We start from the raw sequence: 18,720 nt of genomic DNA, 5'->3' as shown, positions 1-18,720 counted from the left end.
TGTAGAATGACAATATATAAAGAAACATTGTAAAATCTGGTTTCTTAGTCACGTAAATGAGGGATTCTGCATCATCCAGCACCGATCCTGCTACTAGGTGAAGAGTGTATTACACACGTGTGGTCATACGGATGGGGTGCATTTCCAATACCCGAAACTGAAATAAGGAATGCCATATTATCCAACAAGGATTCTGCTACTTGGTCAGGAGCACATTACAAATATGTGGGCATACGGACGGCGGAGGGGTGAAGAGCCCAAAATCGGAAATGTTGAAACAGAGAAACAAAACCTAGACAATGCAGACCCATATATATAAAAAAAAATGAATTACAATTACTGAAGACAGAAGACAAACAGAAGTGTAAAACAAAAAAAAAATGATTAAATACAAGACATAGTTCATTATAAGACATATAACCAGGAATCGCCTGTGTAATATATACACAAAAGTATATTCTAATTGATTTGTAAAGTGCTGCGGAATTAGATGGCACTATACAAATAAAGATTATTATTATAATAAATTACCTGGAGTATAATTAAATACACAAAATGAGACTATAGAAAAACCTATAACCTACAGACTATAGAAAAGTTTGTTAGAAGCAAAGATAAATAGATGGATAGTGTGTGTACGAGGAAAATAAAGTAATTTTTTTTAAATTTAACTCAAAATCGTAGTTCTGTCCAATTTTTCTTTTCCCCATAGGACACCATGGTTGGGTCCCTAGAGAGAGCACCCCCTCTTCACTGTATCAATGTCCGGCTGTATAGATGGATAGACAGCCCTCTATGCAAAAGGTGTATTCTATAATTTAAGATATGGTATATGATTTCATATAATTTCTCTGTATGTTAAAAACATGACTTTTCATAAATTTGACACATTCAAAAAAGTGTTCAGCAGTAATGAAAATGTGGCCCTACTTGTTTAACCAACTGGTTGCAGAAAAGAAATTAATAACATATAATTAGATAGACACGGATAAGATAGCATAAGAAGTTATAGTACTTCTGGTCAGTTACCATTGTGACGTTCCCCCATGTGACGGTGTAGGAGGACACTTTGATCTTGCTGAATTCCCCATTAGAGGTGATCTTCTGGATGGTCTCCCGGTGGGTCAGCTCCATACCCCCAGCTATTATATGTTGGGTTATAGTTGGATCAGGAAAGAAGAAATGTCCTCAGTGCTCCAGAGCTGAACTCCAGGAACAGTAAATTGTAATGTCACACGGCGGTGGCGTCCGGCCCATTGGCTCTCTGCTTTATCGATATGTAACGCTGCCCTTGTGCGTGGATAAGCGATCACTGAATGGAAAAGACTAGTGGATTTTGCCAGCAGTCAGACACCTAATCAAGGCAAGATCAAGCTAAGCTGTCAGCTCCCATCAGACTCATGTCCTGCACACACACTGCTTGCTGCGCGAGGTCTGCATGCAGCACATGACATCCTCCACCACCCATCTCTGCTGGTATCGTGCCGGCACCTTCCACTCACACCGAATTTGCATTTATTCAGAAACAGATTTGTACAAAATGAATTTTAAACATGTACAAATAGGCTCCAGGGATGCGCAGTCTGTGCGCTCACAAGTCAATATTAATTAGGGGAACGGCGGAGATCCTTCACGACTCATATCTTATAGAAGGGCAGGTGATGGGCCAAGGTTATTTTTGGAGGTTTTGGATAGGAGCACTGCACTGACTTCAAGTTGAACCACATGAAATATTACATAAGGGGAGGGGATTTGGGCAGTTTCTTAATATAAAGTATAGAACATGGTCACCGGTCAGAGCTATTATTTGATGGTGCCCCATAAACCCAAAGGTGACGGGGTATTGTCCACACTGCATTCAAGACTTTTAATGGAGGTCAATACCAGACTTATACTAGTGCAGTAATGGTGGAGGCCATGGATTAGTCTTGTGGGGTGCGTCCATAGACAACTTAATAGAACTAATGGTGGGGAGGTAGTTAGAGGCCTCTATGAAGACATGTCCCCATGTTATGCATGTGGTAAAAAGGGTCTCGGATACATCTGATATGTGTATTAACCATCTTAAAATGGTTGGAAATTGCGGTCATAATGTCTAGAAAAGGTCGACTCTTGTAGGTTGTACATCAGATGTGGTAAGGACCTACCAAAAATAGTCCAAAGAATGATAACAAGAGGTCAGGGTGCTCAAAAAAAGGGAGAGAAGACTAGCCTATTTATTCCAATGTCACAAAACTGCTATGTGGTACATTAGTAGTTTGGAGGTAGCTTATATCCCAGTGCATGTAATACTAGTTGGCAGTAAATCCCAATAATCGGGGGCAACTGGATTTCTTCAAGTAAATATCGGGTTGTCTTCTATATGGATCGTCCTGAACAGCACAAGAGACATCTGTGCCAAGAAACCCTCCTTACGCTTATACATTGTGGGGTACCCTTCAGGGGTGTAACTAGGAGAAACATAGCAGACATCTGAAGAGTTACAATCACACACATTCATACACTCATATATGCACATATTTATATACATACAGTATACACACACACACACACACACACACACACACACACACACACACATACATACATACATACAGTATACACACACACCATACACACCCAACACCCCAGATGCTGGGGCCCCCTGACACTGTGGGCCAGATAGCAGCTGCTAGCTCTGTAGATACGGTACCTTAAGGTACCCTTAAGACTCCTAAGAACGCTGCTGCAAATCTACATTTCCATTGCATCCGTTGTTCCCACTAATCCACGAAATTATAGGGAAAAGTATTTTAATCACCATTTGGAGAATTGTGAGGCAGAGCAGTAAATAAGAGACATAAAGCGGCTTTACAGAGGTGGGAAACCTGAACAAAGGGGACGTGGGTGTTCTTCATGTGTGGCAGATGTGTGGCAGGTACCAACACGCATCACTTTCATTACACACCTACAATATTTCATGATCCCTTGCAGACGCAGGAACGACATGTACACAAATTTAGGAAATGGTTGTTTGTCACTTTCATGTGTGATGCCAATGTTAACCCACAATAAACACGTGAACACATGATCTGCTTTCCCAGGATCAGATATACATGTCAAAACCTCTGGCATCTAATGAACCTGATTGGAAAGGTAGCCATGTTGGGAAAATATTCATTGGATCCACATCATTAAACTTCATTTGGAAAATTGCCACCTATCCAAGACTTAGGTACAGTGTGCAGACATCATATTTATATTGTATACGTAACGTGTACATTACTCATTGTGCTCCCATATGCTCAAGCCAAACTACAAATTGGACTTTATTTGGTGATCCTTGAAACCATTGCAGAAAAAGATATCCACATATAGATAATATAGTACAAATATCTGACACAATAGATTCCAGCCGTATAAATATCTGATGACCATATTAGGAAATAAGTCCCTAACCAGAGAAGATAATCCATATGGCCTCACACACTTGGTCTCCAGTTGACCCTAAACTACAACATTCAGAATGCTTATACAGATCTCTGCTTAGTACAAGTGTCAACCACAATCCAATAAAGCACCAGTATAAAAAGGTAAAAAGCAAAATGATCACCTCCCAAACCAATCTTAAAGGTAGTCTACCCATGGTCAGCTCCAGGTCTCAGTAGGCCTGCGGGTGACGGCGCCTCGCTGGGCCCCTTTGCAGTGAATTCATGTGCCGGGATTAAAAATTCAGAAACTAAAATAGTCCGGTGTTAAATATTCCCTAGTTTATCATCTCAAACAGGTCCCTCATGTTTTTTTTTGTTTTTGTTTTTTTTTTATATACAGCCCCCTCATGGTCATTTTAAATAAAGCCCAACATATTCCCTATGGATTCCTTTGTTATAGCCCCCTTCCTTATGTAAAGACTCTGGGCCCCTGCACTTACCCAGATATGACCAATGCTGGAGCTGGCCCCAAGTCTATTCCCTCTCACAAGTTTACGAATCTGTTAGCAGCATACGAGTGTAGGGAATGAGGTGTGAATTCCAACACCCCTTAATTATTTCTATCCACTAAGCTGTTTTTATTATGTTCACATTTTAATCTGCATGCAAATGAGGAAGTTGGTGCACTAGGGTGTGTCCTCAGCACCCCAAGTAGTGGCATTACATCCTCACGCACTACCCTCTCTGTCAGATAAGCAGGGCATGTCTGGTCAGAAAAATGGGAAAAGAGGGAATAGCAGTGCCCCGGGTGCCACGGACACATCTCGGGTGCACGGACTGCTAAATTGACACACAGACTGAAACAGGAATATCTCAGATACCGCAAAACGGTAAGAAAATAACAGTATAAAGGAAGTTACAGTTCATTTGTGTACAACACACACCAAGCAGAAATAACACTTGGTGGACTCCCAATAAATGTTCTAATGTTTTATAGTCTTAGTTGCCTTCAACCAAGAAGATTTTAGACAGAATAAACACCAATAATGTAGAACACGCAGCTTCATGTTTAGGTAAATAGTACATTGTTGGGCTGCACCGGGACGTGCATAGTTTCAAGTTGCATGTCCAAAGCTAGCCTGTAAAAATTCATCCAATCACAAGCCTTAGTGACAGGGGAAAGGTCATGCAATAGTACCTTAATCCTGGACATATCATAAAACATTCCAACTCATTAGCATAGGCAATTAGGCACTGCAGAAGATGACTACCAACATGAAAGACGAAGGTCACCAGATCTCATGTACATAAAGAGTAGCCGATTCAGAAGCTAGAACACCAGGGCGATACAACAACCCCGGCAATCTGAAGCAAGTCACACGTTATTGATATTATTTCAGATAAGTGGGAGCAGCACAGCACACAGGAATAGATTATCATACCCCATTTTCCAGACGCTTCTCTCCAGTGAGCCCGTTCCTCTGATTAGGAGCCTGGCGAGCAGCTGAAAAGAGAAAAAATCCAGTTGTGAAAAGAAAAACTGAACATTCAAGTTTTTCTGTAAGCAGCTTGTAAGATATATTTAGAGAGAAAAAACATTAAGGGGACCACAAAACCTTATTGAAACACGCTACGTGCAGATAGGACACCATGTACAATCTGCTCAGCTCCTCCTGCTCTATAACATGCTGCCTGCAGATAGGACACTATGTACAATACTCTCAGCTCCTCCTTCTCTATAACATGCTGCCTGCAGATAGGACACTATGTACAATACACTCAGCTCCTCCTGCTCCATTAACATATTAGATAAAGATAGGACACTATCCACAATACGCTCAGCTCCTCCTGCTCTATAACAGGCTTCCTACAGAATGCACAATCTACTCTATTCCGTTTGCTCTATAACATACTACCTGCAGAAGGGACATACTGTACATGCTGTTTAGCACCCACTGCACTATAATGTGCTGCCTGCAGACTGTGCTGCAATTTCAAAGTGACAAGTTCCCTTTAATGAAAGCTGCAGGAAGACAAAATGTTATCATACTAATGTGTCTATACAGGGGATTTGCAGCTTGGTATCACAGAAGCAGAGCTGTGGTCACCAAAGACATACATTAAAGAGAACCCGTCATGCAAAATAACCCCCCTAAACTAAATATATTTTCATAAACTGCCATTAGAGAGCATTGCCTCTATCCCTTCATTGTCCCTCTACATGCCTGTAAACCTAAGCAATGAGGTCCTAAAGCTGTATGCAAATGACCTGTGAAATGTCCAATGAAGCATTAGCATATTCAAGCTGTCCACTCTATTCATGAGTGGGAGGCACAGCCACACCCCCAGTGCATGACTGACAGCCTGTATAATGGAGTGAGGTTGTATAATGATGTGCTTCCTGGTGGCCACGCCCCCTGCAGCCTGTGTGTGCATGTGTGTGTGTTTAGGAGAGATACAGCAGCTCCAGGCAGCCATGTTACAGCAGAACATGTCAGATTCATGTGTAGCTGATGTCTGTGTCTCTCACCTGTATATTAGGAGGATGCAGCATGTCAGCAGATGCAGCACACACACTAGCAATGCTTTACTATACATTACACACAGACATGAGCAGGGGGAGGAGAGGGGAGGGGTAAAAGGGGTGACATCACTGCCTCTGACCATGTGACCAGCCTCATTTATATGATAAAAAAATAGATGAACCTGAAGACAGGTGTCCTTTAAAGGATTTTTTTTCAGGGGAAGGAACTTCATGGGCCCATATGGAAACACATGAAATGCTACCCGAGAGTAGGGAGTATCAGAATTAAATCAGGGGAAGAATGGTAGATCAGGTATTGCTTTTTTTCTTTAACCCAATCAATCTTCTCCCAAAGGACTTCCCAAAATAAATTAACTAGCACAGTTTTTTTTTTATTTTAACCTTGGGTGCAATGAAGGTGGCACCTTTTTTTTTTTAAAGCTGTTGATATTAAATTGCTGTGGCTGGAGTTGCCCTTTAATGTGGTGGTTAATTTCCATTTCACGTATCTGGCGTTTACATAAGGAAGTGTTTAGACACATAAATATAGACACACGCCAGTATAAACAGGCTACCTTCCTACCGCAATGCTACAAGCCATAAGTGTGCCACCCAGTGTACAGTGACCTGGCACTGGTTCTGCTATACATAAAGTGTTAAAGTGTCATGATAATAAAGTGTCCTGGCAGTCCGCCAGGCGAGAGGGAACAACAAAGCCTTACATTCCTGTTTGGGGCATTATGACGCACACAGAGCTACTACTCTTACTGACTGGAGAGACTCCAGCTTTCCAGGAAGCAGGAATATAAATGGACCATTCATCACGAGAGCAGGTTAGAAAATAACAAAGCATGCCACCAATAGAGAAGCATGCCAGGACGAGAAGAATGTTACTGCTCAACCAGGGCGCAATAGTCTTTTTGAGTTCATTGCATGCTCCATTGTCTTCCTATTTCTCGGATATGAGAAGAAGGACAGGTGACTTGATTACATGCATGTGCTACTGTATGTTCACATGTTACTGTACAGCTCACCCGCACTACATGCTGCAAAAGAAACAGGTTGGGGGGGGGGGGGTCCATTGTATACATACCCTGCTCACTGCTTTCTGCTGGAAAATCCTCATGACGTAGGAAGAACTTCACTTCCTCCCTTCGAGGACCCCATTTCTGCAAGTGCTCAAACATCAGGTGATCAAAAGGCAAAGGTCGTTCTAAACAAAGCAAGAATAACAACAATTAAAAAGTGTCACATTGTGACAGATAATCTAATGCTTATATATGAACTAGTACATGGACTCTGTATGAACCCGATGCTTGATGTTCCATGAATCAATCACATACATCAAATGAAGGTGCAATTCTGTGTACAGTTTGTATATCATAAATATCCAGTAAGATGTCAGCAAAACAAGCCCCTCAGGCCAGATACCACGGCAAGTAGGAGATATGCCAGTCTGTAGAGGGTTACAGTGGAATCTGTTAAAGGGAACCTGTCTCCAGGAGACCCATTTTTAGCACTACCCAGTCCTCACAGACCATAGTACATAGTACACTGCAGAAGAGTTTTTGTATAAAAAAAAAATATCTTTTTTTTTCTGTAAAACCTATGTTACATATAACTTTTCATTACCATGTGCTGCGTGACTAGGCACATCCTTGGGAAACCGCTCCTCCATGTGTCTTTTTCAAATATATGAAAACACCCATCACTTGGCTTAGCAACGCCCCCTGCTCCTCTACAGCCAATCCAGAGTGATGGGAGTTATTCATTTATTTGATAAGGACAGATGAAGGAGCAGTTTCCCAAGGCTGGGGGGAAAACTGCTCCTTTCCAGCCACTCCCAGGGGACGGGTGCCTAGTCACAGAGCACATGACATTGAAAGGTAATATATAACATATCTTTTTTTCTGTAAAACCTATTTTTTATACAAAAACTCTTTGGCAGTGTATGTACTATGCTCTGTGGGGACTGGGGGAGTGCTAAAAAATAGGTATCCTGATGACAGGTTCCCTTTAAAGTGGTTCACGAAGACAAAAAGATCTGTAGACATAAAATCCAAGGGTTATTGTGATATTAAAAACATTAGCATAACACACACAGTGCAAGAAGTAGAATGTAGAGAAGTCCTCCCAGCCTACACATTTCTGCCAGTCTAGTCCTTAGTCATAACTGGGTAACCATCTTGGCGTTTTCTCCTGGCATAGGATCCCTACTGTGATGGGAGTACTGGTGAGCTGGAAACCTTTTTTCACTTAAATTTTTCCATTTTTTTTTTTGCATGTTAAAGAGTTTGTCCAACAAACACACCATACCAAGTTCTGAGGTGATGACTGCCAGGGCATGTATTCTGATGCTACAAGTAGAAAATAACCTATTTTTTATGTCGAAGGGTCAGTCACCAGTCAAGTCACTGACCTTTACATATATCAGTGCCGAGGTCAGACACCCCATTATATCACCAGCCAGTAATATGGCTACAGAGGCCACTTGTAAAACAGAGGAAAAGGTGCACACATTCTGATTGTCCCAGTAAGTGCATTCTAGACAAGTGATGCATCACAAGATAAATCCTGGATTTCGGAGTAGAAGGTTTGGACAATGGTGGATGTTAGTCTTGTGCTTCATTCATTCCGCCTGGCACGCTGGAGAGGAGGATCTCCAAAAGAGATGCACGGCCGTGCAAATGGAGAAAGATAGGACGTGTCTATTGCCGTCTATAGGGGAGTTGCGGCCATGTATATGTCCCCATATGTCCATGTGAATGAACCCTTAGAATGACAGAAAATAGAACACTGAAGGTTGGGAGATTTAGACTGAGCTGCAGCTTTATGAAGAACTGAATAGATGATTGGTTGAAACTGAATTCTGAAGTGCAATTGCAACCAGTTCATTGACTGGCACAAGAAGGGGCATCCATGTTACTGCATTCAGAGGAGAGGATTTAATATTACAATAAATGTAATTAGATCTGAGAATTTTCAGGGTCTGCCACGCAGCTATTCACATGGGGTCACTAAAAATGGAACAACAAGAGCACAAACAGATCTGGTGAAGTGCTAGAAAGTGGCAAGACGGAAACAGTCAAGAATTTCCTAACTTTAGTTTCAGTATTTTATATAATAATAAAAAAAAAAAAAAAGGTTAATAAGGAACAGGTACCCTACTTTCTGCTGTGGACATCAGAGTTTCATATTTACTACTCCTATTCTTTTTTGAAAGAAGGGTTTTCCACTTGTGGCACAGTCTATGTGGGAGACAGCATTGGATGGACGATCAAAGGGTTTTTCTTTTCATTTAGCTGGTACGGAGTGGAACGAGTGTGAAGTAGGAGGAAGAAGGAAAGCAGGAACTTCTCCTCCTGCAAAACTAATTTATTAATGGTAAAAAAAATGGAGCCGACTGTAAAGTAAATGTCTTTGGTGACCTTGACTGTCTCCGCTTATCGCAAACATTAACAGCTGTCTGGGCGAGATGAGCAACAGAGCCTGGAAGGATATTTATTAGGTTCAGAAACCATTACCAGAATGAGTCATCAGGGCGGCAAGAGGGGGAAGAAGAATAGGCAAAAAATACATGAGTCAACCCAGTTGCGTTTCTGATTTTCTAAAGGTTTTGTCAGGAAGCAGCTTGTGTGCTCAGAAGTGACGTGCGGGCTAATGCATCTCAGCAGCGAACATCTGGGAGCGAGAGCCCACAGCACTGACAAACTTTACAAAGCATTAAATGCCCTAGGAGGAGGGGGAAAGACGGGGCCTACACAGTGCCAAGCCTATCCGATCCGGTTAGAGAAAGTGCCCCTTACTTTACAGGCAGCAGAGCAGCAATTATTAGATGTTATTCATCCAATTTGTTATTTGGAACAGAAAAATTATTCAGCGGTGATAATAGGACAGACAACAGCATCCGAGAATACGATGTAGGTGCCAGTCACCAAATAAAGTAAAACTTCTCATCCTTGGCGTCACTTCTACAATATTGGTAGCACAGGTATACAATTTACATTATAGTTTGGATAGGTCTGGTGATCCTATTTCTGACGTCATCTTAAGATTTTCTTCCTATTCAATGTGCGACAAATTTTCCAACTATACATTCACGTGCAGTCGATTTGTTGCCAAAATGTCAGCGATTTTCATATTCCTTTAAATGGGACTTTATGATATCCATATGGATGTTACAGATATGAATTGATAAAATGCAGACATTTTGGCATCAAATGTGTAAATGAATGTGCTGTACAATACAGAGAGGTGTAAGGATGTGTACACCTTGACCTGCCTAGGGGAACAGTAGAAGTAAAATATTTATTATACGTCCATATCTTCCATTTAACCGGTCATAAAGCCACAGGGCTTCTCCCATATGTTTTATTAAGGCAGTATATACATACAAAAGGTCCGTGGTGGACACTCAGAGTCTCTAAGGTTCACTAGGAAGCTGCACTATACCTCCCTTTACTATTCCTCAGTTCTGAACCTCTATCAGGAGGACAATGAGGCCACGAATGGCTCAACTTTGGAAAAAAAAATACACGAAGAGGAGCCTTTTAGCCCTTAAGTGTCAACAAAAGTGTTGAGCCAAAGTGCCAACTGCAAACATATATCTTTTATTAGAAGGTTGCCATTCACCTGAAACAAGTAAAGATTTTAGGTTTCCCAAGTCATAGTTCATATTTGCGTTTGTCCATTGCAGTCACGCCCGAATGGTATTTTTAACAGGAAAAATAGCGCAGTACCCTTCTGTACATGAAATAGGGTGTAACATGTGAATGAAATAAATGAAGGGTGACCTACCATTCCCCCGCCACACTTCTGCCAGGTGGCATGCACCCTCTCCGGGTTCCTTGCAGAACTCCACCACATCCCGGCATGTCGTCTCAGGAGTTATTGGGACTTCGGTTAATATTTGTTCATTGTTGCTTAGAAACACTGTTAATATAGTCTGGAAAAGAAAGAGAAACAAAGCGCTTGTTACAATGGTCCAATGTCAGAACGGTCTATAAACAGACAACAATGCATGTCACCAAAATGACTCCCAGCCTTAGGGCCAGTGTCACCTGCCAGCATTAACATTTCCCCACTAGGCTCTGCTCATTCACTAGTAGTTACATGTAAAACAAGATGTCGGAATCTCTAAATATATACCGTAAACATGATGCAACTTTACAATAAACGTTCATTAAAAAAATCTACAGCACCAGCACTTATGCTGACTATGCATCACTATAGCAACAGACAACAAACTAAGAACAGGTAGTTCCCGGGTTAAGTACAAGGTTCTTAAAGATTGTCCTTAAGTTGAAATTGTACATAAGTCGGAACTGGTATATTTTATAAATGTAGCTCCAGACAAAAAACATTTTTTGTCCCAGTGACAATTGGATTTTCAAAATGTTGTGCTGTCATGGAAACAAGGATTATCCATAAAACTTCATTACAGACATTAAAGTAAAGCATCCGGAGACACAGTGGACAGATAGGTCCGTCTGTAGTCTGACAACCCAGTAAAACTTCTAAAATATTAGTAAACCATTAGGGAAAATTTAAAAGATAATATGAAACTGTATTACACAGTTAATAAACTCCATCTACCCACAGGTTAAAACATTTTATAATTCTGCTGCTGCTCAAGGGAAATTTGAGGATTTCAACTTATCCGGGAAACTGCTACGCACTCCGTAATTTAGTAAAACCTAGATTTTTTTTTATTATTACAAAGAAATTGGCACAAATCACAGTAAAAACTTGGCTTATGTGAAGAAAGATGGTCAGAAAGAGTTGCATATATGTAGATATTAACTGTAAATTGCCAAATTTTCACATGCTGGTGTGTATGAAGCCCTATGTATCAACCGCACAAACACAATTTTGGACGCAAAAACTAGGTCAATGTCCTGACTTCTCACGTGTCACCAAACACAACAAGGCCTCCTTTATTTTTTTGCATTTTCCACTTAGCAGACCACAACAAAATTGATAGGATGTATGGAAACGCTAAAATTATATAGTTCCCTTACATTTTCTGATAATCCATCACTTGTTTTATGGATTCAAAATATAAGAATAATCTATTATATTTCTAGGATTTCCCCTCTATTTAACCCACAAAAGAGAGGAGGGTAAAATGACTGCACACATACAGTATATTATACGTATGTGGAATGAGTGCAGTGACCGTAATACAAAAGCAACGAGTATATAGCAGCATCATGACAAAAGATATATACAAGGGAAAATTATATATACTCCAAACAAAAAATAAAATTCATCAGATAATCCATTAAAAGGAAAAAAAAGGAAGTGCATGGACACATTTTTAAAGTTAGAAAAGCTATTTTGCGTGTCTCCATACATTATTAGCACTTTTCTTTTAAGTGTAGAAAACTATTTCCAATATTATGTAGGCTATAACCCCATAGAACACGGAGAATCGCTTTCAAGAACATAGTCTAAGGTCCCGTTCACATCTGCATCCAAGGATCCTTTGCAGATTTCATTACATTTGATAGAAAGAAAAAAATGAAAGACCAAATAGATATAAACAAAGCCAAAATGTAAAGAAAAATTATATATATTTACGCTATAAATTGTATTTTATTAAAAAGTAAAGAAGTGAAAAAGCAAGTGCTACAAGTGCATAAAAAAGAATACATAAAATAAATAAATAGACAAATGCCCCTACAAAGAAAGGTACTGAAAATGATAAAACGATAAAATAAAAAAGGAGTCACACACTAAATCCAAGCTTACAATCAGGGGATCTTACTACTTCTCATTCACACAAAGCTGAGCAGTGTTTTGTAGATGTGCTTCTTTTTCCCATGTGATGTATCCATATGTTACCTTGACATATGGGAGGAGAGAGTAAATCACACACAAGTAAACAAGCGCAATCAACAAACATAAACTGAGAATGAAGCCGACGTAAAAATAAAGCTGCTGCACCAATCGCACGATTATCCAACTATTACACGGGTAGATGTCGTTGTTACTTGTCTGACACCCTGGCATGCCGATCACTGTGCAGGACCGACTACACCTTTAAGAGCTGCGATGCCAACTACATCAGTCACACAGCTTTCCCTGATGCAGATAGGACTATTATTATCAAATAGATGGATAAACAAAAGTGGTTTGTTTATCAACTTAAACCTGTGCATCTTATTGTGTGTACAAATAAAAGTATAAGAAACTCAGCTCTGCTACATCGGTAGAATAACCCTCCCTTTCTATAACTCTACCTCCTTCTTCAGGATAAAACTGTCCTTCTTCTTACAGGAAGATTTCGCTCCGATCTTCTCCCGTGGTAATGTCTTGTCCTTTGGTTTATTTATGAGGCTCTGCAGGATCATGGTGAACAGGTTCTTCATGTGGACATCCACAGATGAAGGGGATCATTTAGGGGAAAGCGATGAGACCTGTTCAGGCGGCGGGCGGTCTCTCAGACTGCTGCTGGGATTTGGAGGGTGGTGTGGCTATGAACGCTGATAAGGAGCAATGAGGACACAACGCAGGCCGTGGATGTGACAGCTCGACGATACGGAGGATTATGCTTCGCCTAATTAGGCAAACGCTGGGAGAGATCTGGTGTACAATGTGCACCCCTGGCTGCCAAAACACAAGGGGCCAAGACTCAGCCAAGACCTGGAAGCGAGACTTCCTTTCCAGAGAGAATCTGATAGTACAGTATACACAGGAGCCTCATCTTAAAGGGCTAGTGTATATACTGCCACACACAAGGTGAAAATCCAATAGACTGTAATGTCAACACTGGACGCATTCTGTTATACAAAACTATGGAAAAATTAAAAAATTATTGCTTGCATAAAAAAAATAGAAACCTTTGCAGATTGAATACTTCTCTTATCTGTGTGTCTTCTACAAGTGTATCCAGTCTAAGCAGCGATATACTGTAGGTGTAGAGGGGGCAAGAGAGAACGGTAGAGGGGGCAATTCCATAATAGACCTTCCCCAGAGTTTGTTAGCTGGCCCAGTGTAGGTAAAACAGATTGGGGTGGGTCTTAATAATGGGACCACCAGAAATCAGCCCCCATACCAATTGCATATTCTTGCAATTTCTTTCTTTAGCTCCAGAAATTCCAAAGTTGTAAATAAGCACGAATGAGCATGTGCGAGATTGGAGTACTAACTGTCCTGGTGATCACTGTGGACCCATCTCTCTTGCACCCAAGGATTAGACCTTGATTCCCCCCCCCCCCTACCCCTACAGTGGACAGACAAGTCAGAAGTGTCATAAAGAGTAGTTTAAAAACAAGCCAAGACCCTGGTGAACATTGCTCATTGACCTCAGCCGGACTGCGGCACAACTCCACGCCGGTCCTAGCCTGGAAACCCTATTACAGTCTGTACAGTCCAAGTAAGTAGCAATACAATACAATGGCTTTTTACTATAAAGCACAGGCCCAAAACTAAGGCTAGGTGCAAATCTGCTGGTTTGGCTGTAAAATCTCAGAATTCTTCCGCCTCTGCATCCGATAACATTACTACACGGGAGAATAATGCGATGAGACAGCTTCAGGAAGGAAGAGGGGAGGAGCGGGGCTTTGCCCTAACAAAACATTCAGGATCAGTGTGTAGGATCTATACAATAAAAATCATATCCTGCTGAACCAGGGAGACGTGGGCAGCTTGTTACACTGGATACATCGTATGAAAATATCAGGCCCTCGCTTTTTGGATGTGCTGAAGAGACAAAAAGATGATGGTGGCAGTAATGGTATTAATGATGACACAGGCCGAAAGTCTCTATGGAGCACATATGGAAAATAATGTATAGGCAATCTGAAAGCCATAAAACGAGAAAGATAATGATTAGAACTATAGACCCATTCATGATATGAAAATGCAGGAGGAAACCCGATAATACGGACAACCTATAAGTCTTAATTCATTTAGTACATTAGCAAGTTATTAGAGTGGCCGTAAGGAAAACACCATTTTTTTTAGTCTTATATTTTGGGATAATGACTCCTACAAGAACTCTGCCTTCAGTAGAGGATACCAGTATGTTATGACTTCAATGACACTTCCCATCATCCCTATACAGACACAACAAGACAAACACAAGTGTTTAGGACATGTATCCGAGCCTCAACAATCCCTGAATCATCCTCTGGAATGTTCTGGATGTGGTCAGACCACGTCCCTGCACAACATGTTGTCCTGATGGTGCTGAACAGTCAATGATGAGAACATAAAATCCTTCCACCTCATCACATGATAACGCTCCGGAGTCAACATTCCAGGCATGAAGACAGGAGTCCGGGATACACAATGTAACCAACATTAGGAAAACACAAAAAGACATGCAGGGGGCAGGGTCACATATAGCAGAGGGATAATGAGGGTTATTGTGTCCCAATATATAAAACATAAATCTAAATCATAAAACATAAATCAACCAAATCTGTGTCCGTTTACCAGAATCCAAACTCAAAAAACAAAAAAACATGGTACCAGGAAGGTTTGGAAGTCCATGTGGAGAACATATGACGAGCTTGGACCAGAAATGTAAACTATTAAACATTCACTATTCAATATAAATTCTATATTCAAGTGTCCAGTTTCATCAAATAAAGGTTATTGTTTATATGTTGAAAAGTTCTACAATTTATATTTTCATTACCAGTTTCCGAGGTCTTCTAGATCTTGGCTTGCTGACATTCCATGGGATTGAAATCAGTCTACACAGACACAAACAGCACGATGATCTTATTAATATATTGTCCAGCGCCCCCCCCCCCCCCACAAAGCACCGTGCAATCAATGCCCTATAAATAACACAGTCCTGCAAACCTCCATTAATGTAATTCTTTGTTTTCCCTGTGGAGGTGCTGCAGGAGACCAATAATGCATAAAGCAGTATTTATTTTAAAAACATTAAAAATTCTCTCTCTCCGCCATATTTTTTCGGTCCTTTCGGTTCATACGGAGGACAAAAAGGAACACTATGGAGGATACTACTCCATGTGGGCTCATTGAGACAGATGTGTCCGTTCAGTGTATATATATATATATATATATATATATATATATATATATATTAACATTCCGAACTGTATTCACATCTGTTTTTTTTTCACATCCGTGTTTTCCTGTCTGGGAAAAAAACTGATGGTTTAACAGTTTCTGCCCTGCCCAGTCGGAGTGCCGTATGGTTTTTTTTCTTTTTTTGGATCCATTGACTTTTTTGGAGGTCTATTCTCCACATGGGAGAAAAAAAATAAGTGCATGCTGCAATTGAAAAAACAGACGTGTGAACAGATCAATCTAAATCAATGGGTCAGTATGCTATGTGCAAAATTGATCAAGGTGTAAAGGAAGGAGAGAGAATACTGAACACCTGCACATCACAAGTAAGATTATGGCAGGTTACAAAAGAAGTCTAACCCGAACTCTAGGTAACCCTTTAAGAGCCTTTAAGAATCCTAAGGCTTTGCACCTTTGTAGTAATGCATTATCTATCCCTTCTGCACAGCACATTACACATAGCTCAGAGGACGATACTTTGCTGGTTTCAAATAGAAAACAAAATCTGAAAAATTTATGAATTCAGCTGAAAGAGAAAGCAATTTTCCGCTTGTGGTAACTGGAATAATAGTCGCTGCTAAAATGGGCTGGTGACAAAACCCAGATAGCGAATCCATAACTTATTTTAGATAATAAAAGATAAAAAAAATAAAGCAGGATCAGTCGTCCGACTACTTCATAAATGAAATAAGCAAAGAAATCAATAGAAACATAGTTCTGCTAGATTCAAAAGCTGAAAGTTTAATATTTCGGGGGGTTTTTTCATTATAACATTTTACGGAAAAGCAAAATATAAATGAAATATTTATGCAAATAAACAAAAAAATTATATAGGGTATATATATATGTGTATGAACCCAGCCTAAGAGCTAATTCCATAGCAGCAGCTAAGGAGCATTATAATAGGAAATTATTATTAGAACCCTTAGCTCTACTTATAATACTAATTCAATTAGCGCATGTACTCTGGGATTTCCATTCTGGTCTGTGGAGCTGTGAATGGTTGGATATACGGCACATTAATCAGGACACGGTACAAATGAAGAAAGGAGAATGGAGCAGATTTTGTATTGGAAGTGCAACTAAACCTTGGCGTAAAAGATAGCAAAAGCTGACAACAAAAAATGTTTGCGACTTTTGAAAAAGCCAAAATTTGCCATAAAATTTTGGCTCAAAATAAACAAACTAATAGGAGATATAAACTAAGTTTATGTAAGTAACCACCTGATTCGTGGTTCTGTTGTAACATTTCAGTACATGCCGTTCATCAGGTTCACAAATATATAGAAGATGATGCACCAACAAGGAGCGCCTGATATCACACAGATACAGGGACAGTGATGGATGATCCAGGAAGCTGCTTTTTACATAGGTGCCAAGGGGAACATTACCTTGCATCGTCATCCTCAAGGAAACACCAGCCACAATAGTATACAAGCAGTTGTGCATGACCTGCTATGTATATAAGAGCCTCACAGCTAAGTGTCATATGGATAGATTTTAAACTGATGAAAGGTTCCGGTATTCCATGTAATGAAAATTGCTAAAAAGCTTTTTATAGCCAAGATTCACCATTCCTGTAAGTTATTAAAGTATATCAAAGTTTACCTGGCTCCCTGCCACCAAACTCCAACGAGTCACTGTCAGTTTCAATAGACTGAGACCCTGTGTCCACGGGTAACGCCTCCTGCACCGCACTCATCCCCCTTCTGGGATTGTAGCTGGACTGTGGTACACAGGTGTGCAAGAACTCTTAAACGTTCACTGCTACGTTGCTGTAGCAGCTTGCGTTTCAAAACTACAGCAGTTAATCAGCGGAAGGGGCTGTGCTGTGTTAGGTCAGCGGCACACGTGGAGTTTTGAACCCATTTTTGGGCCGTTTTTAAGCAGTCCGTTAAAAAACACATTCCGTTTTTGACCCATTTTTATTAAGATAATTGGTAAAACTGGTAAAAAACGGAATGTGTTTTTTAACGGACTGCTTAAAAACGGCCCAAAAACGGGTTTAAAACGCCATGTGTGCCGGGGGCCTTCCGTGAAGAGATGTCACATACTCCACCACAATGCTCCATGTCAGCTTGTAATCCTGGAATACACATTTTTCAGTCCTGCTGCTTCTAGCACACAAAGACATGGTTACACAGATTTTCAGGTCTGATCCCCAACACGGTCTGCAGCTTTATTATATATGGTCAAAACTGCTGATAGGTTTCCTCTCTGCTGGCTGTTTGGCTGCCATCAGCGTATTACTTTTTAACTGTTATTATGGGATATTTTAGAATAATTATACAAAAAGCACCTGTACCAATAAAAATCTTATTGTAGTAAAATTGTATTACACACTGAGGATTATATAAATGAGAACATAGGCATATAATATCAGAGGTTAGTAGTGTCCATTGGTGGCAAATCTATGGCACAAGCGTCAGAGGTGACACTTCTCTGTTAGCACATGGGCTGTTGTTCAGGCAGAGTTCCCCAGACTAGAGACAACGCATCCAATTACAGATGGTCCCCTACTTAAGGACACCCGACTTACTGACGACCCCTAGTTAAAGACGGACACCTCTGCCCACTGTTATCTTTGGTGAAGATCTCTGGATGCTTTACTATAGTCCCAGAGTGCAATGATCAGATGTAAGGTGTCTGTTATGAAGCTTTATTGATAATCCTTGTCCAAAAAAATTTGAAACTCCAATCGTCACTGGGGCAAATAAGAAAATTTGTCTGAAT

The 18,720-nt window shown here is 40.5% G+C and overlaps 1 protein-coding gene across 7 annotated transcripts in view; it reads right to left on the bottom strand.

Annotated features, from left to right (window-relative positions):
- The window catches only part of PPP1R13B (protein phosphatase 1 regulatory subunit 13B), a 56,849-nt gene that overhangs the window by 25,684 nt on the left and 12,445 nt on the right, over positions 1-18,720 (bottom strand). For 2 of the 7 annotated variants that reach the window (XM_072115919.1, XM_072115924.1), the window contains exons 1-4: positions 13,179-13,435; positions 10,732-10,879; positions 7,028-7,147; positions 4,853-4,914 (exon numbers count right to left, since the gene is read on the bottom strand). In XM_072115919.1, coding sequence (XP_071972020.1) covers positions 4,853-4,914; positions 7,028-7,147; positions 10,732-10,879; positions 13,179-13,307 — 459 coding nt within the window. In that variant the 5' untranslated portion in view covers positions 13,308-13,435. Of the gene's footprint in view, positions 1-1,029; positions 1,222-4,852; positions 4,915-7,027; positions 7,148-10,731; positions 10,880-13,178; positions 13,438-18,720 lie in introns of those variants that run through there. The other 5 variants (XM_072115921.1, XM_072115923.1, XM_072115925.1 and 2 more) reach the window with 5 other exon arrangements.

The sequence above is a fragment of the Engystomops pustulosus genome, chromosome 7, assembly GCF_040894005.1.
Source record: "Engystomops pustulosus chromosome 7, aEngPut4.maternal, whole genome shotgun sequence".
Lineage (NCBI taxonomy): Eukaryota > Metazoa > Chordata > Amphibia > Anura > Leptodactylidae > Engystomops > Engystomops pustulosus.
This window is presented reverse-complemented; position numbering and strand designations above follow the sequence as displayed.